Source organism: Zosterops lateralis (assembly GCF_965231275.1).
Source record: "Zosterops lateralis genome assembly, chromosome: 4".
Taxonomy (NCBI): Eukaryota; Metazoa; Chordata; class Aves; order Passeriformes; family Zosteropidae; genus Zosterops; species Zosterops lateralis.
In genome coordinates this window covers 43,646,897-43,671,260 of record NC_139765.1, presented here as the reverse complement: position 1 = coordinate 43,671,260, position 24,364 = coordinate 43,646,897, and the positions used below count along the sequence as shown (strand labels likewise).

General features: G+C 39.2%; 1 protein-coding gene across 28 annotated transcripts in view; it reads left to right on the top strand.

Annotated features, from left to right (window-relative positions):
- Nucleotides 1-24,364, top strand: part of LOC310908166 (uncharacterized protein) — a 112,829-nt gene that overhangs the window by 19,307 nt on the left and 69,158 nt on the right. For 13 of the 28 annotated variants that reach the window (XR_014589789.1, XR_014589790.1, XR_014589791.1 and 10 more), the window contains 3 exons: nucleotides 4-98; nucleotides 2,617-2,678; nucleotides 5,179-5,289. Coding sequence is in view for 7 of the 28 variants with exons in the window: in XM_083858905.1 (XP_083715031.1) it covers nucleotides 4-98; nucleotides 2,617-2,678; nucleotides 5,179-5,293 (272 nt within the window). In the remaining 21 variants the exon portion in view is untranslated. Of the gene's footprint in view, nucleotides 1-3; nucleotides 99-2,616; nucleotides 2,679-5,178; nucleotides 5,313-11,707; nucleotides 11,729-11,841; nucleotides 12,175-24,364 lie in introns of those variants that run through there. The other 15 variants (XR_014589804.1, XR_014589806.1, XM_083858904.1 and 12 more) reach the window with 6 other exon arrangements.

Below are 24,364 nucleotides of genomic sequence, written 5' to 3'. Positions count from 1 at the left end.
CAGACCTTGGGCTGCTACTGAGCACTGTGGAGGTGTCTCTAAGCATTTGCTTCAAAAGGCTTGAGGCACTCAAACCTGCAGCTGCCATGTGTCTTCTGGTAAGTAATGCCTAACAAGTGGGTGCCAAAGGAGGGGGTGTGGGGAGTTAGACAGTGAAACAAGGTGATGTGAACAGTCAATATCAGTAGACTCTGATAACCAACAGAGATACCATGGGGCTGGGTGAACATAAGGGTGGCTATGCCTAGGTCACAGCAAGCATTCACACAACCCGGTATGGTGTTTGTGATACTTATCTGGCGGGGAGGTGTTCTGATCTTGGAGGTGATTTTTGAGAGGGAGTCTCATTACTAGCACTTCAAGTAGTCTGACACCAGCTACTTCCCCAGATCCATGGAACTTGACTTTAAAATTTGTGATGTGGGACATTGTTTTTGTTCTTTATCCTGAATGAAAGAATATTCCTACCTTCAAACTATCAGTAAACTCAAGTGAATGCCTTCATTTAGAAAAAATTAGGAAGAGACAGTCTGGTTGCTGCTTAAATCCATATCAACTTTTAGCATCTTTGATGTTCCTTGTAAGGAATTCCACCCATAATGAAAACTACACCTTTTAGTTCAGTTTGAATTCTTATTTGGAGCTTAATTTGATAGTGTTTACTTTTGAACTGGTAGATGCAGCACAAAATTGGTGCCAGACTATCCTCTCCATGACACTTGTAATTTTACACATTTCTGTCACATTCGTCAGTCACCTGTTTCCCTGACTAGAGTCTGAGTAATTTGATAATTTCCTTATTTGAAGCCATTTCAGACTTCTGATCACCTGTACTTGCTCTTTTACCACTATTTATTTATTTATCATTATTGTTTGATTTCTTGCTTTGTCTAGAGTCCCATTTCTTTATTCAGCTTCAAAGGTATCACGAAGATTGTATGTGGAGCCTTCCTCCAGTCAGAAGTCTTCCTTAGTGTTATTAGCCTGATTAGATAAAAATGACTAATTTTAATTTTTAGTGACTAGTTTTTCTTAGGACATATTTATCTACATGCATCAGTGTGAGTATATGTGAGTATTTGAGATTTTCTTCACCTGCTCTTCTGCCATAGATAACACAAAGCTGTTTGCACATTATTTTACTTGGAGAAGGTTTGGAGACTCAGGTGTCCTGCTTCCCTGGCATGAGCCCATGACTGGAAACTCACACAGGCTCTTTCTCACACTCAAATTACAGGGTCATCACTTCAGCCATATGCAGTGTGACTGCTTCAGGGACATCCTTACTGCAGCATGGCTTTGCCTCCTGCTTCAGGCCATCTTTGTGTTTGTTTGGGATCTGGAGCAGGTTTTCCTTATCATCTGCAATTGCTAAGCTGTTGCGCAACAGGACTTCTCCAAGTGAAACTTCTGCTGCAATACTTCCTCCATAACTTACTCCTGTAGTAGGGAGTGTGTGCATGTGCCACACAGCATGGAAGTGTGCACAGTGGCACTGCAGGTATCAGAGCCCGTGGGTCATAGGGCAGCTGCTGGTGACTTTGGGTCACATGCAGGCAATAGATAGTGTACTCTGCTGACAAAGGCATAGGTGCCTACAGGACTAGGCAGCAGGAAAGACAGAATCCTAGAGTTTATTTTGGACTGAATAAGTGCACAAGGTTAACTTGATCTCTGTAAGATGTTGGTGATAATGCACAGAAAGTTGTTGAGCAGCAACTGCATTGTCATCATCATCATGCAGCACTGTCAACCTGCATAAGAAGTCAACAATATCCTAGGTGCTTGGTGTGGACTTACTAGGAAACAGCTATTTCACTAGAAATTATCTCTATGGGTTCACAGAGGTGGTATTATTGTTATCCCTGTGTAATTCATGGACTAGGGGAGCAGAGGCATTTAAAATTGTCTAAGCCAAGATCTTGGTTATGAATATCTGACAGAGCCCAGAAGTGATACCTGACACCTGCTGCCTAGAGACCTAGTATCATAACTGGCCAGCAAATGAACTTCTTGCCTTCCTCACCTTCCTTGCCCTCCTTGCCTCCCTTCCCTTCCTACCCTCCCTCTCTTATGCTTTCTACTTTCTCCTGAGAAGAAAACTAATTGCTTGTAGGGAACACAGAGGAACATGTTGATGGTTCCTGGAGCTGGTTAGAATCTTTCTTTCAGAGATTTTTTTTTCCCTCTAAGCTTGTCCAAATCTTATTACTTTCATAGAACAGTTTTACAAAATAATGGATTAGTCATATTATTTGTGAAGAAAGGTCTGTCTGGTTTTCATTCAAAGAGGAAGTAAATGAACTGTCACAACTTTTCTTGGGTACATCTGATTTAAAATCCAGGTGATTAAAATTGGAAATTAACTGGAATAGAAGACTCAGTTTAGAAATGTATTAATAGAATACTAAGATTGGGATTTATACCCATAGCTAACAGAGCTTTCATCTGTGTGTTATGACATTTCTCACTGTTATCAAGTACAAGTGAGGCAACTTTCTGGTCAAATATCCCTAATGTAACTGTGAACTAGTTAGGGTAAAATAGTGTACTGAAGTGATTTTAGTAAAAGCGTGTCAGATTTTCATGATTTGGGGCTTTGCTCACCTGTTGTAGGTAAATGCAAGGAAGAGATGGAGAGAAGGAAATTCAGCTCCATCTTTTCCAAAAGAGGAGAGGTAACGGTTCAGTGTGATTAATGATTTAATGGTTTCATGATCCACAGCTGTCCCAGACAGTGCAAATCACTCTGACATCACCTCAGGGCTGTTCAAGATAGAAGCTGGAGCTGCATGGGTGCTGCTCCCTTTGCCCACTGAGATCCTATGTGGAGATTGTCAAAGGAAGCTTTTCAGTTGGAACTCATCTTTTGATCTGTGCAATAAAGTGCATTAAGGTAACATGGTAATGGAGCTAATTTCTCCTGGGAGCTTTGGTAAATTTAGAAGGTTACTGTGCTCCTTTACTGGTGTGTTGCTTCTCTGCCCACCCAAGATTAGAGTTAGAGTGGTAATGGCAGGGGGACAATTTGAGGTGTATAACTCCATGTGGGAGCTCCGTCTTCTGTATATGGAAAGGAAGAAGGGATAAAATTCAGTTCTCATTGGAGTAAACTAAGAAGGTAAGGACATGAGGGTTTGTATCTGAATTTGCCTATTTCAGTTTGCAAGTGTAATGAGTTGTGAATAAGAGTGTTCAGATGAGTATTTTTTTTTTTACAAATGCACTATGAGCTATACAACACCACCATCCTGTTTTATGCAGTTGTTTGAAATTAGTAGAACTGTTGTTGAATAATTAAATAAAAACATCCCTAAATTAGCTGCAGATTGATATGCCTTTCTATGAGCAACACAACAGCAGTTGCTACTGTGGTTCGTGGCAATCAGTTATCAATGCCTACTGATATAGTACCAGAGAGACCAGTGAAAATGCTAAGGAAAATTTTGTTTTGTTTGAAATCTTATAGAGAAATTCCCAGTAGGGGAGCTTAAGCTAGAAATCCAGAGGTGTACAGGTGTACCTGGAGGTAGCTTTAAACAATGAGCAAAAAAGAATAATAATAAAATAAACTATTTGTGTTTCGTGTAGACGAAAATCAGTTTATCTGTTTGTTTTTTTCCAAAATACATCATCTCTAGTAATATCCATCTCAGTAAGGTGAGTAATTTAACCCTTTCAATGTGTGAAAGTACAAGTTTATTATGGTTTGTGTGAATCTTTTCTGATCATGCATACAGAATAAGGAATTTTGCTCTCAAAGCCTTACAAGGTCTGATGCTAGTGAATACATGAGAATAATGGTGCTAACAAAGTTCTCATCCTTTTTTCACTCATGACCTCTCTGTCCCCTTTTGAGTGACTAGTGTTAACATCATTGTCCACATGTACTCATGCACAGGAGCTTTTAATCTCAGCTTTTCTGCACTGAGTGGCTGTGCATATGTGGACACACTGTTGCTGTCATGTTAAAAGAAGACAAAGTGACTTTTGCTCCTAGTATTCTCCTGCCATTTACTCTTTTCTGCACTGTGTTCACATAAGTTTTCTTTCTAACTTCCTTTATTTTATAATGTGTAAGCACTTACATTGAAATTACTTTTTGCTTAATGTTGAAGACTATGTATAATATGCATTATGCATAGATACTAGTGGTTGCTAGTTACTGTTTTTCAAACAAATTTTATATATATATATATATATATATTTCAAATTACATAATCCTTAATGTCTGCCTTGAGCATCATAATGTGCTAGTGTCGAAATAGAAAACTGCATATTTATTCTTGCAAAATAGTAATAAGGGAGTATAACTACCAAAATTACACTGAACAACTGAACACAGAGAAAGTTGTAGAATCAAAACATATTCTCAGCTATGTTAAAAAAAATTACTGGATTGAACTTAAGGGTATGTTCATGTATGAAGTGAGAGATACATTAGTTTTGAAGAAATGTAGTAATTTCTGTTTTATGAATAGTTTTCAGAGCATACATTGTATGGTGCATTGGTCAGATTGATTTCTTTGCATTATTTTGGATGGTTTGTGACTATGATCCTTCTGAAAATATTTTACATTTTTGTGTCTGGAAAATGAGAGTTGTTTTTAATTTATGCAAGATGCCTAATCAAAACAGCATATAATATACTTCTGAATGGGAGAAGGTTGTAATATTTTTGGAAGCAGTTGCATATTTAGTAAACAACAATAATTTGCCTTTATTTTTTGTCTAAGCATTTATTACTTTCATCTCATTTTCCAGAGACACTTCATTACAATGGGGTTTGTTTTATTGCTACTGCAATATTAAAGAAAAATCTCCTGTTACTTATAGATAGAAACTTAATATGGGTTATAGTTCTGACCAAAATTGAACGTAAACTCTCATTAGATTATGGCACCCCATATACAAAATTATTAAGGTCACTTATGATCTTATGAATGAATGACCTATGCATCCAAGAGAGATGGAAAAAGGCAAAGAAAACACAGCTTGTTTTTTTACTGCACCCCATTTGTAACTGCAACAATACGCAGACGAACATACAGTAAAAAGAAACAAAGTCTGAAAGTTAATACCCCAGGCGCCAAACACATGTCTGTGAAAGAGGAATGCAAGCAGACATCTCTATGTGCAGTACATTAATTCCTAATGGGCTCTTTCTCTTTTACAAAGGTCAGATCATTGTATGGAATGGAATCCCATCTCAGCAGTGTATTACCTGCCTTGGTGTGTGTGGAGTAATGGCATAGCTGGATTTCCTTGCTCTGGGGTTAACACCCCACAGTAAGTGATTAATACTTCCACTGGTAAGAGAGGGACAGCTCAACAGGTCAATTCTGTTAATGCTGGCTATGTATAAATTGGGCTTTTTATACTGCCAAATTCTTCTTGGCCTCACAGTGCTGGGTGTCCCTTTAACAACAGGTGTTAAAGCTGTCCCTTTAGAAGGATGGGATGCTGAGGAAGATGCCTACACAGGATCATACTCCATCTGGAGTTTTGGTCATATGGCCCTTAATTTAATATCCTTCTTTCCTTTTTAATTGCTGGTGATGTGATGGAAAACCTAAGGTTGATAGTTTTAGTCTCTCTGAAGCTGGGGTGTAGCACAGTCATGAGGTGTGAAAGCAGTGCAAGCCTTGCCACAGCCTCCAGTGAATTTTGTCATGGGACAAATCAAGCCTGGGCAGAGCTAGTGAAAGTTTCACTAACATGCCCCCAGGAGAGAATGGAGTGACTTTGTAGATGGCCTCGCTGCTCCTCAACAAATGCACAAATCATTGCCAACTGCAGGGGCAGTTTCTGGCTGTGGCCATCTGTCCAGCAGAGACCACCAAACTCACACCTGCTTCAGCCACCAAACAACTGAGAAAATGTCTTGGCACCCAGAGGTGAAATCATACAACAATCTGAGAGGTTGAGAATTATAAGCAAGTCCTTGAGTCTTTGCCTCTTTTGGGACACGTCATCTTTCTAAATCAAATCGCTAGTTTAGATTTTGGACTATTTTGTACTTCTGCTTTCATATACGTAAAAACAACTATACTACACATAACTGTAGGATTGCAGTTGGCAAATCTGATATGTCAGCATTCCTCTTGGTTTCAAAAGGTTTTTTTTTTTCTCTACTAAGAACCACAGAATTTCATAAAGCAAGTTTATGAAGGATTTAAAATATGGTTAACAGGTAGTGTAACAGTATTAGGTTAACTTTTGTCAAGGGAAACTGAGTGGAAGGGGGGTAATTGAGAATGGAATTTTTCTCTGCCTTTGTTATCCAAATATTTGACAAAAATAAAAACTGATCTTTATATAACTAAATAATTTTTTCCACGAAGGAGGTTGGTAGCATACAGTGCTACTGAATTTATGTTTCAAGGACTCCTTATGTCTAGATTTGTATACAGATATATAACCAGTTTATACAGCTTGTTAACATGGTGTGAGTATTATAGGGAATCTTAAATGATAAATGTAACATTTTTGTAGGTGATTCTTACTGAAATCTCACTGTTTTGTACCATGCAATGAGAATAAAAGTTATGAAGAGTGTAATAAATATACAATTCATCCTAGATATTTTGAGTCAGCTGTGTCTTGTTGACTCTAGCTATAACATTGACTGTGGAAATTCTAAGGGAGGATGAGGAAAACAGATTCTGGAATTTCTGTCAGATATCTTTTTCTCACCCGTGATCCCTCTGTGGAAAAATGAAGTTTGTGCATTAGAAAGGTGCAGAATGTGAAATCTCCAGGTGCTCAGAAAAATGCGTTTCAGTGTTACGTAATGAAATCTGATGGATGGAAATGGCCTTCAATGACTGTTTCCTTCCTTGAACAATAAATGCTGTCATCAGCTATTTTTGATTAGCCCATGAATTATGATGTCAAGATAATAGGGCTCTGGTTACAAATGGAGCAAGTTTTCAAGTCTAGCAACAGTCATATAATCATGAGCAAAACTTGACCACCTGCAGCAGTGTGGGATTATTCTCATGGTCCACAATGAATCCTTGGGTCAAGACTCACTTGTGTAGGACATTCTTGAGTCTTCAGCATCCATGACATTGGCTGTGGTTGTAATGCTTTTGTTCCTGAGGGAAAATACAGTAACTCCTAGAATACAGGGTTTGAAAAACTCTGGAGAAGTGAAAAAAGTAGAAACAACAGATGCCTAATCAGCAGAAAAGAAATTCCCATTCTTCTTTCTTGGCTACTTTATATGTATATATAGAGAAAGCAAAATCTTTTGGGGAAGCAATTCAACATGTTATCATGATGTTATTCTAGAGAAAAAAATTAACTAGTATGTTTAAAAAAGTGGAGAACAAATGCAGCAACAATGGATTTAAAACAAATCAAGTTGCTAATTTCCACCTCCAGATGAGACTACTGAATACACAATTCTTTCTTTAGCATTCAATGTACCTCTTTAGCAATACAATGAGCAAGATAGATTAATATTCATACTTCCACTTTTCTTACTTCTCAGCATAGCAATCTAAACAATTCATTTCTGGTCACACTTTTCAAATATTTTGTAAGAGTTATCTTATTTTTTTCTTTTACCCTCAAGCTTTTCTCTTTCAACTTACATTAGACACTGTATCTTTTTTATCTTTTGTATCTTTATGGGTTGCACTTTGCTGAATTCCTTGCAATTTGTAGCTGTCATTCTGGTATCAAGGTATCCAGATCTCAGATATCTCCAGATATCCGAGAAATACCAGCATATCCTAGTTCTGTACCAACTGTGCAGAATTATAAGTTTTTTGGCTTATAAACGTTTTGACATTCAGTATCAACTCAGTCTTTTTTAGTAAGGCTGCTCTTTCTCAAAGGATTTAGTAGTTATTTCCAATAGTTTTGTTTTGTTTTGTTTTCTCTCTAAACTGAAACCTACTTGCTTGTTTTCCATCAGAATTTTTATCTCATTGTTTTATTTGTGAACACTAATCCAGTTTTGATGTTCATCTTGCATCTCACTCTTCACTAGAAGAACAACCACCTTTGATGAATGTAATTGCAAGATCTAGATTTCACACCATTTCCAGAAGGGAATCCTGTGCTGCTTACTACTTTCTTCCATGATTTAACCTAGAAAACTAAATACAAACGAGCTTTCCACTGATTCATGGGACATTCACAAACCACCAACTTTTTAGAGCTTCCTAGTCTTTCAGGAGGTTTGCTGTCTACAGTCAAACCAAAGCAAAGTCCAGTACACAAATTAGAAAATAAAGAAAATGGACAAGTGCTCTCAAGTTTGCATGAATTCCTCTTCAAGGACTTGGAGGTGACAGATCCTACTAGCAGTCAGACTCACCTATTGATGACTGACTGCACTTCCAAGCTGATTGAAAATAACCCCAAAATCCCACCTGGATGCCTAGTAGCAGTTGAGCCAGCACTGCCTTTGGTGAGGCGCTCCTTCACTATCAGTCCCCTCGCAATGAAAAAGCTGTCAGGCAACACAGAGAAGCCACAAGCAAAGGAGACAGGTATAGCTGCATGGTGTAATGTGTTCCCAGAGATGTACGGATGGCCATGAACCTTCTTACTCTCAGGGCTAAATACAAAAGTCTTTCCTTTGAGTTTGTACTTGCCTAAGACCCTTTCATGTGCAACAAACAAGTTTTTCTGGTAGCCGGAAGAGGGGAAAGAGGATTTGTGTTTAAGTATTTTGATTGTATTTTGCTATGGTATGCCTACCTAAACAACCAGAAACATTCAAAAATACCCTGGTTAACCGAGTAATTTAGTTGACACTTCAAGGAAGGTTTAATATAACTCCGCTTTTTGAGCGAAGATCTTTTTCTACAAATTTAACACTGCAGGTGAGCTCCTCAGCTGATAGGAAAGAGTGAACAGAGCCTAAATCTCAGGACTACCTGAATCATGTCATCCACAAAGTTGCATTGTGCATAAGGCTGCTGGGATAATTATTCATCACCTGTCTGCTCCCTGCCATTAGTGCCCACTGGGCACTTTGCCCTAGCTACAGGTTAGGACACCAACCATTCCCAGGGAACTGAACATGGAGGGCTCCAGCCTTATGTGGGGAGAGCAAGCCTTCACTGCTCTTGGGAGAGCAGATGGATGTTAACGGCTGAGCTGAGACTCTCACAGCTGAGGCTGTTTTCGATTGTGCTGATCTTGCCTTTGTTGTCAGGAGTAAGAATGATGCAACCACTCAGAAATGTTGAAGCAAAAAACCCCTGTCTTTAAAAGTAATTGCTTCCTTGCTTTGTAAACTGCCTACTCTTTAAGAACTACGAATCACTGTAATTAATCCTTAATTCAAGCTGCTGTATCTATGTTACATTGTTGTGTTTACTTAGACGTAAAATGCATTACTCTTTGCAAGATAATGGCACCAGTCCACACCGTGTCTGTGACAGGCACAGGCAGCTCTAAGCCGAAACATTAGGTGGAGGGTTATAAAGCTAGTTACGTGCCAATATGTTAATTAATTAATCATAGGCATGTTTTCAAAGCATTCTTCATACCTCAGGTGGGGCTCCTGGGCTATTATGAAATGCCAAACTTCCCTTGGGGCTTTGAGGATTGCACTTCTAAATTCCTCACAAGTTCAGGGAAGTAAAAGGGTATGTTTTTGGTGTGAGTCACTGAAGTGAGGCTGGAGATAAAGATTTTTTTTGTTTTGTTTTATAGTGGAGGAGGAGGGCAGTAACCAGTCAGCAAGCAAGCACTTCAGGAAGGAACTAGGTGGAGGGCAAAGCTGTATTTTTCTAACCCTATGAGCCTATTTTTTCTAAATACATCTAATTTTTAATTTAATTTTCTTTTAGTTTAATTTTTCTGAACTTTCTTCCTTTGGAATTCAGCTCTCTGGTATATATCAGCCAGCCTTCTCTCATCTTCTGGTTGGAAACCTAGCAGCTTGTGCAGTGCAGGGCAAGTGAATATATGCCTCTTTCACGGTGCAGCATCAAGGACTTGAAAACAATGTATTTTGTCCTGTGTTTTCACAAACAAAAAATTCCTGTTTTCTTTCAGCTTGCCTGTGAACCTGTGAGGTACCTACAAAGCTGAATATGTAATTCCCCTCACAGCTTCTTTTTTTGTAGTAAAAGAGGAGATGCCTATCAAATAACTTCATTCCATTTAGGGTGGGCAGGAAATATGAGATTTGGAAAAAAAAGAAAAGAGAAAGAAAAGAGAAAGTATACTTCCTAGGGATTTGCTCATTGTTTAAGCCATACAGCTCTAGATGTGTATGTGTTAGAGCAGTGTAATCCAGCAAGGGAAGCTCCTCTGTAGCTGTCTGGTCACCCCTGTGCCATGAGGGCAAGGAACAGAGATACTTGAAACCCACCCTTGGTGAGTCTCAGTGAGACTGGTGCCTGAAAAGGACCATGCCAACTAGAGACTGGAGTGTGTCAGAGACCTGAAAGGGCTCTCAGCAAGACTGGGCTGAGCAAATGTGGCTGGTGATGTCTGCATGTGGATGGTGATCCCCACTGTCTCATCCCAGCCTCTCATGCCAGAGGAAAAAGTTTAGCAAGTTGTAGGCCACCTGCTCTGTCTAAAACTTTCACTGGAATTGGCAGGAAGAGTAAGTGTAATGGAATTTTTTAGAGGGTTGGGCAATTCTGTTTATATCTGACTCACATTGCATGTAGATTCATGAAATGTAAAGTGATTCCTGGATTAGATACAGAAGAGAAGTGCCTCACATGTCAGGACAAAACTAGTACTATGTGGCATGTTGGTGCGGAGGGAAGGTCACTCAGTTTTGAATTTTTTCTAATTACCATTCCCACTTGGTATCTCATGCTTTACCTGCGGCAAAGTTGTGTAACACCCTGGGAACGCATTTATGCTTTCCCAGAGAAGGTGCAGAGGAGAGACTGCATTCAGAGAACCCCTCCTAAGTCCTGCACAGCTCAGCCTGGAATACGTTCAGGCAGGACTTTGGGAGTGCATCCAGTGCTGCATAGATATCACTGATGAAGAGAAAAGATAGCCAAATAGTTGGTCTCTTTACTCTGATTCAAAAAATTCTCAGCCCACTGGAGACATGAGAAAAGCAAGAAAAGTTTTTCCTCATTTGGAAACTTCATAGAAGCTCATTAGAGCAAGGTCCTTGAGATACAGTGTGCAGTTAAAGTGCTTTGTGAAAAGTGCCCTTTTTTTCTGAAGTAATAAAAACTTCAGCAGAACTTCAAATGTTTTGCTTGAATTCTTCTAAGATTCCAGTTGCCAATTTAAAAATAAATCTTAAGGAAAAGGAGAGAAAAATTCAGATGAATGTTGGTGTGAAAGAGAATCAACCTTTCACCTAGATTTGTTCTGCACTAATCGTGGGAATATGGGCATAAGCTCAAACAAATATGGAAAGGGAGTGGCTTGCTGAAATCCTTATAAATAAAGTACAAAGGTATCGCAATGAAATCTTTAAAATTGGTACAGCATTTTGTAACCAGGAAAGATTTGGCAAGGATCTCTTGTTTACATTCAACTGGATTCAGCTGATTTTAGCTGTTCATTTATTTAGCTGAAATAGCTAAATGCAACCCCACAAGACAACTCTTCTTTTATTGATTTTAATATTAATGGGCATTCTTCTTGAGTGTGGTAGTAGAATATTCTGGATTAAAATGTTAACTAGTCTAATAGAGAAATTGACTTTCTTTTTCTTTTTTTTCCCTTCTTTCCCTGTTGTGGTGTTTGCAAGAGAAATGTACAACAAATACTGGTATGTAAAAATTCAATAATTAAATAATGTAGAAGGAAGGGGTGAAAAAAAGAGAGCTGCTTTATATAAACAAGTTTTGACTTTTCATACTGTATTTTATTTAACTTTTCTAGGACTCTGCTGCCAAGTGGCCCTTAATTTACAGAGCTGTCATGTACTTGAATACAGTGGAACAGCTTGTTTGGAAAAAACTACAGAACAGAACTTGGTTTTATGTTACTGGCAAGACGTGTGCTTTCTTTCAGTGTCAGCAGGCGATGGGAGTTTCTATGGACATGGTGTAACAGAGTTATAACAGCATTAAACTTGAATGATACGGTGATGAATGAACCTGCAGGTTGGGGAAAACAAAATCATGTGCTTTGGAACAGGATAGTGTTTGGTAGCCAAGGAGGATCCTGCCACTATATATGGTCACTATTTTGTTCATGTTCTGAAATTCAGGAAGAGCCACACCTTAGACACTTCATGGCTTGACGCTGCAGGATGATAACTGACTGCCACTTTGCATGTGGGACAAGCGCACTGATATAATACTCCTGGCTGCACTTGCCTGTTTGCATGTTGCAGCTTGTGTTATGTTTCAAACTTGTGATGATAATTAGGAACCAAATTTCTGCACCTCTGCCCATTGGTATTGATGGAGTGGATTTTCTCAGAAACCATCCCTGAATAATTCTGGATGGATTTGTATCTCAAGAACAACAGCTTAGTTGCATTAGTAAATAGTGTAGCTTTATGACTAATTAATATCTTTATCTGTTGCTTGAGTCTTTAAGCTTTCTTTCCTTTGATAAAGACAGGAAGACCACAAGTTCACTGAAAGCCAATGGGAAATGACCATTGATATAAGGGAGTCAAGGATTGACCTCTGTTGCTAAGCACAGGCAGAAAAGCAGACAGACAAATGAATTAAATGGGAAAGAGAAGCAGAGGCTACATCTCTTGCAGGAAATTAATTATTATGTAGTAATTTATTCCTAAAGCTTAATTATTTTAATTAGATATTACGTAGATATCTACCTTGCTTTTAAAAAGTGGCCCGGAGGACTTAAGTTGTTGCCATTTTCATTTGAGCCTGGCAGACATGTAGGGTCCTGCATGCCCCAGCAGGCACTCTGGCTGCTCCTGAGCTGGGGCTTTGCTCTTCCATAGGCCATGAGTGTGGCATTGATGATGGCCTGAAAAGACAGCCTGTATTCACTGGTCATAGTTCCCACATTAATCACAGCATGAACACAGGAGGAAGCAGAAGGCTTATCTTCCATTTTGCCTTTCCCTCCTTAGTCTGATCATCTCAGTTACACTTGGTCTTACAGGAATCCAGCAGTGGTGCTCTGTTGCTGCATTGGACCCTGACTCCATCTCCTCACCATGTGTTAAATGCCCACAGATGCCCACAGTAGAGTAAGCCTTGGAAACAGTAAGCTTCTGTCTCTGAGATCACAGCTCAGAAAGTATGTGTGTAAAAAGATGGGTGAAACATTTCACCAAAACTTGGTTTTACTGTGATGCCAGCCCTACAGAGTGCAACATAAGGAGATAGGACTACTTCTCCAAGAAATATCTCAAGTAATTTCTTGAATTACCTAAAGGATGACACACAGAATCAGCTTAGTGATTTTATTTTAGGCTAAAAGTGTGTTTCTCTATAAGAATATATGGAAATGCTGTCCAGTGCTAAGACTCATTCCTAGAGGCTTATGTAGTCCCTGCACCGAAGGCTTGCACCTTTATTTGGGTTTTGAGTGCATCTAAAGAGCTCTGACATGAGATTTGTGATACAAAAACAAATCCATACATATGAAGCCAACTTCCAGAGTTCCTTCACATCCAGAGAGCATGGGCTAGTTGTGGGACATGGGCTAGCAGGGCCATGGATTGGTTTCATGGTCTGCATGAGTTCTTAATTTATACCAACATGACCAATTTATACCAACCAACCAAAGACCTCTTCTCTGCTCAAAATTCCAGCAAAGCTCTTTTTGTCTGGTTACCCTGCCTTTGCAATGTCATGTTTCCCAGGGCATGTCCAGCCAGCTTGGATCAGAAATGCTTTTTGCAGGGAACGTTCCCATCATCACCACTGGTGGCCCTCCAATTGAGCTGCAAGTCCCAGACTACACAGCTTGACTGACTTTTTTTTGCATGAAGCTAATCCTGTTGATGTTCTCCTGGAGCACACTTTATGGTACACGGGGTCAGGATAGGGCTCTTCTGAAGGAAATCTACAGTTTCACATGGTGTGCCTGTGGGAACCTTGAGCAGTGACTCTCTTGCACTACAAATCTGCACTACAAGCCTTGGCACTCAGAGCTTGCAGACAGAAATCTTCTCTTTGCTGTTATGTTTCTTTCCAATTCCTACAGCTCCCTTCCAGTCCATTCTGATTTCTGCTTACATTTTTCAAATGCTTCTTCAAAATCACTTTACAGTTTTCTTCCACTATCACTTTCCAGTCATGAGCAAGTTAGCTCTGAACCTAGGGGAAACACAAAGTAGAACACAGATGGCTCAAAAGCCATAGGCCTGGTGTCTCAGTTGTCTGGGAAGAATTACCAAGCAAGACAAAGATGAAGCTGTTAAGAATTTTTCTCTTTATATCCTGTTCCCGGTCTTCACTGGCCATGAGAGCTCCTCTCTCAGCTGGATGAATGTTTTCATAATTTTTTTCAAATAGTATTTTAATTAAATTTAAAATGAGCTAGTTATAAATAGGGTACAGCACTCAGGGCTGAGATCTCTTTTAGCCAATGTACACATAGAAGGGTGTGTATGCAATTTTCACTGTCCTGCATGACCAAAGTGTACATATTTTTCTGATGGAAAAGCAGCTAATTCAGTGAGGCTGATGGTGGTTGCAACTCAATTTCTGCTCCTGAAAATGCTGGGGTGTATTTAATCTTGTGCATGTGAGTGGTATGGGTATATGTGGCCTACTTCTACTCCTAGGGACTTTCAGGGGAACAAGGTGCTTAACTACTTAAGGACAAGCATGTGCACATAGAGCAAGAATGATTAAACTTGGCTGTGCAAAGGCCTCCTCCTTTCTCTGCTCCATCTCCCCCCACATCTTCTTTCCAAAAGTGCATTAAACCACTTCCAAACTGCTCATGCAGTTGGGGATTATCATGCTCTGGGGATTGTAATTATTTGAGATCTGTATACTTCCCAAGTTCTGGAGGCAATTATCATTTGGCCTTATCCTTCAAAGTGTGCTTGCAGAATGTGGAACTCTTACAACTGTGCCTCTGAGATATTCCTTACATAACTCCCAAGTTATGAAAATACAGTGTTTAATTTTTACAGGCAATGAGGCTGCTTGGTCTATTGTTTCCTGTTAAATTCACCACACCAAATTCTATCCCATGGGAACTGAAGCCAGTCAGTAACTGAGATGAGGATTTAGTCCGTTCTTTTCTGTCAAAATTGGGATATTTTACATATCTGATAGTGCATCTGTTAAAGGAACAAATTCCCGTACAGTGTGTTGGCCAATTCTGTATTAAAATCTTACCTTACATGTGTTCACATACCCATTCAAACTTGTCAAGTTATTTAACTTATTAAAAAAAAAAAAGAAATACGTTTTTTTTCTGTACTCATTGATCTTGTCTTTTGATGCCATGCCCATTATGCTACAATGCATCTGGAAAATAGCCCATAATTTTTCTTAAGGCAGGAAATAGTATTTATGGCTGTACAATAATATTTTAAAGTATATATGATCAAAAGATTGCAACTTCATTTTCAAATCAAGTCCAAACAATAACAGAAACTACCAAGGTACTGTGCTTTGTTTCCCATTTCTTAGAATATCCCTGGAATTCTGCCTTCATTAGGTATACTTCCCACACTGCATGGTTTGGGGTCTGAACAGATGTACTTCAGCCTGAGGAAGCACAAAACAAAGTGGGAAATGAAACAAATACAGAAGTGAAATATTTCTGTGGGGATTAGCTTTAAAATGGAACTCTGCCTGTATGTTGCCCTAAAAGGAGCATTATACTTGTAGTTCTTTTAACCATAAGTTATCATAAGTTACATGATTTCCAGTGGCTGAGTTCAGTGGATGGTTAATCAAGCAGCAATTTTTTCTTTTATTAGAGAGTGCAGTTCATTGCCACTCTGCATTTTAGACAATAATGGATAGCAAAATCCAGCAATTCATGCAAAATTACTGACATGTAACAGTAACTTGAGAGACAGTAGCAATAAATGCAGAAAAAACCTTGGGCTGTGAAGAAATCTATAGTTCTCCACGCTTATGGCAAGTAGGACACATGGCTGTTGTATATACTTTTTCCCCCTGTAACTTATTTTTTGGTGATAGTACTTGAGGGTAATGAACAAGTTGATGTAGAGATCTAGTTTTGCATTGACAATCTGGTGTTTTCTTTAATTTTTCTCTCCCTTCTAGCAATAAAAGTGTAATTTTGATTCTACTGAGAGGAGGGTTTCATGCAGGCTTCACAAGAATTTTAATTTATTGGTAAGCTGAGGAAATTGAAGGAAGCTCTCTCTTCAGGATACAGAAAAATCAGCATGAACTCTCCTGTCAGACTTTCCTACTGACAGTAAAAATCTATGATGAAACTGAATGCAACTTGAGTTTGACTTATAGTCAAGTTGTTCTAAAAGGAATTTTGTTTCATATCTCTTATTTTCTTGATAATACAGCATTTACAGTCTTGGAGCAGTTTTAAAGTAAGAAATTGGTGCTGCCTGATATCAATAGCTGACTGATGGTGCCACCGTGAAGGTATTCCAGTAATGGGAAGCCAAGGGACTGGAGTACTTGGGTTCCCTTCCTCCATGGTGTTGCAGTGACAAGAACATGCTCTGGAAGTGCTGAGGGCTTCTCTTTTTCACTTGTAGCAGGAGGGAAGATTAAGCAGTGCCCAGAAACTAGGAGCCTTGCTGTCCTTGTCTTCAACTGGCCAAAGCCACCACTCTTACGGTGTGACAGTCACACAGCATATGCAGGCAGACATAGGAGTTTCTCTCTGTGATGTACTCCAGAGTCCTTGTGGAAATGAGTGTATCAGTGGGGAGGAAGCTGTCACAAGTCTCCTGGAAGCTGATGATTGCAGAAGCCACCTTTGTCTTAGAACAAATGTAAAAATTCTGAAATGATAGAGGCTGATGGCCATGGCACAATTCATTCAAGGCCATCTCGGGGGTACGGTGATCCCTGCAAGAGTTTTAGAAAAGGATAAAAGAAAGGAATGGGGTATATCTGGGTGTGAGCTGAATAAAATTGTGTGTAGGCAGTGTAGCCAGGATACCACAAAAGGAGGCAGAGAGCATTGGAGAGAGCCAAGAATGGTCAAATGAGCGTCAGTAATGGGGCCCTAGAAGGGGAAAAAAATAACAAGGAAAAAGGTCATGCTTTTTGGGTGAAGTGCTGGCTGGTGAATAAAAGGCTTGGAATAAAGAGCAAAGAAATTCCTTCTTGCTGTTTGATGATTGTATTAAGAAAAATACAATTTGATGCCCATTTGAAGTAAATAAACAGGGTTGCTACCCTGTTTGTACACAATTCAACCTTCAGTTTCCTCAAGAAAAACAATCTGAACACTAGCTAGGGACTCTGGACCAAAGGGGTAATACTAGCCTCTAATGGGAATAAATAGAGGGTAGGCGGCACTCTTTCAACACATTCTTTGAAGAGCAGGCTGAATACAGCCCTTAAGAAAGGTACAGGCACACAAATATTTACCTATTAGGTCTCTATTCACGATGGACTCAACCCTATTGTATTCAGTTGTTGCTTTCAGCCCTCTATAGACCTGTCCCTAATGTGTGACCTGCATTTGCAAGCAGCAACTAGAGAATCCGGTGGCTCTGCACCATCATGGGGTGTTTTGAGTGGGGGCAAGAGCAAGTTGTGAGTTCTGCAAAGGCAAAGTTCTCTGTATTTTCTCCAGAATTGGGGAAAGCTAAAAATTTGGGCCCAGATCAACTCAGGGCACCTGTTACTGATTCACATCCAGAGAGCCTGCAGTAACTCTAATGAAAGATTAGGGCTTTGTTACAGTACTTGATGGATAGAAAGTGTCATCTTTTGGAAACAGTCATTGACAGAGCTGTCTTTCTCACTTATCTGTCCTGTTATCAGGATACTGGGACAGGTCGTAATAACTGTCACTTTTACATTGGGCCTGCCATGTAATTTGATCATGGTAAACCATTTTACAGGATTAATTCAATGTAATATTGGATTTGCAGTTTTGTGAGATTAATGGATATGGTATTTTTTTTTACAGAGGTAGGCAGATGGATTAGGATTAAAGGAATTCTCTTCCAGCCATATCATTTCAAAGGAATGAAATACATTGTTCTGGAGGAATAATTTCTTCCTTGGAATATGCAGGACTGCATTGAAAACACATCATAGGTGAAGAAAGGAGTAGGTGCTTTGCTTTGCTGGGCTGTGTGCAGTCTTGCAGTTTGTTTCTCCTATTGCTGAGGGCCCTATATGGAGCAGAAATACACACTGCAGTGTGTGACTAGAGCAGCCACACAGTGTGTCACTGGTGGCTCTCAGAAGAGGGCCTGGGGAGGTAGGCACCAGGACTGCTGGCAAGAGGTGCTCCCAGGTGCCACCACTGAGCCTGACGTGGCAGCCAACAAAGGCCCTGTTGAGAAGGGCCAGGGAGGCAAGGCTGTGGTCAGGGTGGAGGAACATGATAGCAGCCTCTTGAGGCCAGGGAATCTGTAAAATAAACCACTGGGCAGTGTGAATGTGGAGGTGAGGAATGTGAAACCAGAGTCGAGTTATTTGGGAGCAGTGCCAGTCCAATGCTGCGCAAGACATTGCTGGCCAATGGAAGAGGCATAGCTGGTTATAAAATACAGGAGTGACAGGACAAACCCTTCGTTGGTATAAATAACTTAAACTCCAATCAGATCAACTGCCCACTTGCACCAGGGAACATGGACAGCACCTGTGGCTTACTGGCTGTTGCCTGGCCACTTTCCCCACTCTGGGCTTGGCCAGGCTGATGGAGCCTGTCAGCTGGGGCTGCACAGTTTCTGTGACCTCTTTGTGGAGGCACAGGGCAAAATCACTTCTGCATCTCAGCCAAGCCTATACCCATTCCTACTCGTGGTTACATCCTGGACACATTCTTGGCCTATTTCACCCAAGGATGAGGTTTAAAGCTAAATTAAGGCTGCGTCTGCTGGGAGACAAGGTCCCCCGTTCCCTCCTTGCACTATGTTTGGCCTCTTTTTTTCAGCATTTCTATACTGATCATAGATATGTGTCTTGGGTTTTCCTTCTGCCAGGTCAGGTCTGGTTCACCACAAGTACTGGTCTTGGCATAAAGGGAGCTTACAGGCCCATGCAGGCAGAGGGTAGAGGGCCAGAAGACCACTGACCCTTTATATGGAAGCATGTTCCCAAACCTTCTCCTGCTGCTCCCCAAACTGCTCTTTCAGGGATAGTGGTTTTCCAAACCTCTGTAACCCACCTTGTGACAACAGTTTGCAGATGTCTTCAGAAACAAAACTTGCAAACAATTTGTGCAGAAAAAGCTGCTGATCAGAAGGTAGGAAAAAGGCTAAAATATAGAAATGGCTTTGCCAGCACTTTCTGTGGAGCAGGCAGCAGGTCTGGTCTCCTCATACTCCTCAGTTCTGCTCTTTCTCTGCTAGATTAGCTGCTGACAGAACAGTCCAAAACAGCTAAAAACAGTGACTGGGTCATTTCAGCTGAAGATAATTAGAAAAATAAAGGAAAATGAAACTTGGATTGGGCAGTCAGTCTTCCATCAATCCCTGTGTTTTGCTACTTCGCTCATACAAATCATGCAACACTAAGTGTTAAGGAAAGTTGCCATTCAGAAAAAGAAAAAAAAAAAAATAATAATAAAAAAAAATCAATTCCTTTTGATGCAAATAAGCAAAGTGTGTGGTAGGCAATGCCTGTTATGACAACCAAGTCTTCCTATTTGACAAATTTTGTATAATGTCAACTTCATTTATAGTTTATAACATTAATAAAGTGTTCTGAACTGCAATGGGAGTGTTTACAGTCATAGCAAAGAAACAAACACAGAAAATAGAATGAAAACTGTTTTAAAAGAAGAATTAATATTAAGACAAATGATCTATTGTCTACAAGTGGTTTTTAAACTTGATTTAACTTGTAACAAATTTTAACAGTGCCCACCACAACATGTCTTATATCTGATGCTTTCCTTTGGGGTGAAATGGAAGGACAATCCATTCTTCTAACTTGATTCAGCTATAACAATGATGGTGTTTTTTACTACTTATGTTATTAATAAAATATTATTTTCATAATAAATCACTGTCCTGTGCTGTGTTCTTGAAGAACCTCTGCAGCGCTGTGGAACGTGACTAGCAGTTTGTTAAACTGGAGGGATGAAGAATGTAGCCATAAAAATCTGTTATGCATGACTTATAATTATCGTCTTTAGTTTACATGTGGCTTATTTATATGCATTTCATCAGCCTAAATTCTAATTAAAACTGAACAATAAACTTTAACTTTTCAGTCATGATGTTCCTGCATCCTCTCTTTAACAGCAATATTTTAAGGAACATATTTGTGACTTCTCCAAGTTCTGGATCTGTTCTCCTTGTTTAAGAATTGGAATGGAACTGACTAAATATTTGTAACCAATAAAGAATATTTGGCTTATTTGTGGAGTAATTTTATTCATTCTTTGTATATACTGAGATGACTTAATTTATACTGAAGTTCTTGAACAGATGTTTTCACAGAACTTGCCTGAAGTTTTAGTTCAAATAATTATTCCTAAAAAGGAAACAATGGCTTGCTATTGGCTGATGTTAACTCTTTGCTATTCTTGTTCCTAAGTTTGGTTCTGCCTGGACGTTACAACCATGCTGTGTGGCTTTGATTACCTGGATGCTATTATTTGGGAAAAGGCAAAATGAATACTTGAACTGTAGACTGTGTTCTTTGCCTGATCTCTGACATTTCAGGACAATCTAGCAACCTAGAAATCTGAATGAACATTTAAAAAATCTGTGGAAGAAAGTGGAAGAAAGGAAAAGCAGCTTACAACCATATAGAGTGCCTCATTCTTCTGCAGACTTCTCTCACTTTAAGGATTTGTGATTTTAGCTCTCATTGGGATCTGTTGCTTCTAGTAGTGTATTGCCATAACTTCATGTATGTGTGTGGATTAATCTGCTGTCAGTGAAGCCTGAAAGTGTTCATCCTCATCCCCAGGAAAGGGGCTCTCTTAAGAAGTAATTATTAATTCTGACTTGCCCAAGGAGTATCTGTCTTCCCCAGCATGTCGTATCTTTTGTTCTTGGCTGTAGCTCACTGGCCTAGCAATGAGAGTTAAAACTGGCTCTCACCTAAGTCATGCCTATTTGTGGTAGAGCCTAGATTTAAAGAGCAAAACTTTCCTTTCCTCCTTTAAATGTAAAGCAGTGCCATGATATGTGATGACAGTCATGTGAAGTATCTGAATTACTGGCTTCTTGTAAAACAACATGTGCACTTAAACAGAATAATTTCTGTCTTCCTTTCTAATATGGAAAAACTATTTATTATGGAACTTTAAAATCCTTTTTAAAAGATAGACTTGCTTGTAAAAAATGCATAAAACATTAGAAACTGAATTTCCCACCACAGTGCTGCAATTCTTCCTGTGGTGTTTTGCCTGTCAGGTTCTGGTGAGGCCACTAGGGATGAAGAGATGGGACAATTCTAGACTTTTTTCTGAGAGGCAGGAAGTTTTGTAGCTATATGTATTTTCTGCTGCTTCACATATAACTCTTCCTTTCCTCACCTCTCCTTTGTCCCAATTTGTCTGTGTGTCCAGAAAAAGCTGTATTGAGATCAGCTCATTTGTCTACCAGCAGATGTCTGCTGCTAATGATTTCTTTTTGTTCTCTACTTGCTTGGACTGTACATGAAACAGCAAACTAGAGATGAAATGACCCATATTATGTTTGTAATCTCCTCTGCCATAAGACCTTCATTTGGGAATTTAGATTTAATTGTTCTTGTGTAGGCTGGTAGATATTAATCTCTGAGATGAATATATGTAGGATAGGCAGTGCTGAATTTTTTTTGGATTGTGTATTTAGATTTTTGCACTCTTCTGCCCAGAGTATAGGATGTACATTGAATGCCAGATCTAACTTCCATTGAAGTCAAAGCAGCAAGGAAAGAATTTGACTCTTATGTAAGAATGTATTAATCAAAAGAAATAATTTCTCATCCTTGTTCTGTTTTGCAAACTTTTAATATTATCAAATTAAAAAATAAGAAAAACAATGAAAGAAAAAGAAATGCCTCATATATAAGTGCTTGTATTGAATATGTATTACAAACCGAAATGAAGTGTTTTCCTTTGGAGTATCATTCTTGCTATGCCTCTGTTCCCAAACATTTATGATTTCAGCCAGAATATCAACACAATGTATAATAATACGAACATTCTTTTGGAGTACAAGCTGAAGAGATGAGGGCAAAGGGAAAATATGTATTTTTTTAAAAACAAAGTACTGTATTGTGAGAAAACTACTGTACTCACTCTCAGTTCAGCTGGAAAAAAAATCACAAATCTTTTTTGTCAAAACTGAAAGGGTTTTTCAATTCTTCTATTATTCCTCAGAGTTGCTGCCCAGGAAAATGAATAGGAGATTAACAAAGTATCTGGCTAAAAAAATGTCATTTGTCATTGAAACAAATGTACCACTGTGTTTATAGTAGTGCAAGACCAGCCAATAGATCACCTGAAAGTGTGGAAATTGGAAAACAGCACTCTCCAGTTATGGAAAATCCCATTGCTCAGAATTCAGATGTTTTGTAAAGGAGGGAATTCTCTTCAGAAGATTTGGCTGAATTTTTTACATTCTTGTATTATCTCATTCTGCTTGAGGAATGTAAACAGTGCTCATGTGTCAGTATAGCTGTTGCAGCTGGATGGCCTTTAGGACTGGGATTTTTAGAAAAATGAAGTTGTATCCTCAGTGTGATGCCTACAAACTGGCAGCTCTAAACAATAAAATTTCCACTGTGATGGGTAAGGTATGACAGACAATTTGCTTTGTGTTGCCCCATTGCTCTGTCTATTGTGACTTGCTGAGGAATTAATCCCAGGCTGGATATGTAATCAGATTTGATGCCTGACTTCCTGCTCTCCTAATGTGACCAATTAAGATGCCATTAATTAGAAGTGAACAAGTATGAAAGTAAAAAAAAAGAAAAAAGAAATCCCCTTTTTGCCTTTTTCTAGTATTATTTATTAGAAGGTTGAAAAGTTTTGCTTGTAATGATTAGAAAACACTTGCTTTTCCTTATCAGCTTTATCTACAAAGTAGTAATATTGTAGTCCTGCACTACCCTTCATCTCTGGCTACCTTGCAGAGTGTGATTTCCTCAGCAGCTGGGGCCTGTAGACTAGGAATTGCATAGGTATTAGTCACCTTTCTGTTTTCTTACTTCACCAGAGCCACCCTTAGCCATGCATTCTTACCCATTCCTTTTCTCAGTATTATGATTCTGACACAAGAAGAAGTTGATGGAGATACCCAAATTCAGCTTTAAAAAAAGCTATTTCTGGAAAACAGTTCAGAACAGTGTATCTAACATCATCATCAGATACAGCTTTTAAAATCTGTCCTTTATACATCTGGTATTAACCAGAACAGGACAAGCAAACATGAACTCAGGACTCAGTACTGGACAGCTGTCTACTTCTTTGGCCTTATACTTACTCTGAGTATTGTATTCTTTCTTTCTATAAACCAACCCATCTCCAGAATAAGAATTCATCTTTGCCTTTCTCTTCCCAGTAGTAGAATTTGTAAGGCAGGAGGTGGTAGGTGAGAGTGCTGTTTGTGTACTTAGCAAGAATGGGAAAAGTGGTTGAACTTGGTATCCCACTCTGTGCTCACAATGACTGTGTTTTGGACAAAGCTTAACCCAGTTCACAGGCAGAGTTTGAAAGTGTTCAAAAAATGCATGAGAGCATGAGCCTCATTTGACTGATGAGAACTTGGACACCCCACAGTTTAAGCAGCGGGGTGGAGATCTTATGGATCACTTGCTTGAACTTGCATACACAAATTTCTCTTAAATTGCTCTAAGTAACTATTTATTTATTCATTCAGATTAGTCCCTTTCTTTTTCTCTGCTTCAGTGTTCATCCAGAAAAGAATAATAACAGCAATTGCTGCCTCTCCAGGGTGTTGTGTAATGAGTATTCAAAGGCTTGGAAGACACCCACCTATGATGACAGCAGGGGTTAGTATGTAATGAGCATAACTAATTTACCTGGTCACTGCAGGTTCTGGTCCAGTAGAAGTAAACTACGGGAATAGTTATTTTTGCCACCTTCTCCAGATTCTTCTTTATATTGATGAGAATTTATATGGAAGAATACTTTTTCTTCATGCATCTCACTCTTTGATTTCTCTCTTGTGTGCACATTCCCTTCAAATTTTCTCAGTCCAGATGTCATGGACAAACCTACTTCTTGATTCTTGCTGCCATTTCCAAATAATGTGGGATTTTCACCTCCTCTAAACAGAGTGTTACATAAATGTAGAAGCAAACTTATCTGTCAAAGACTAAAATGTATGTGTACATGTACCCTGGTACAAAAAATTAGG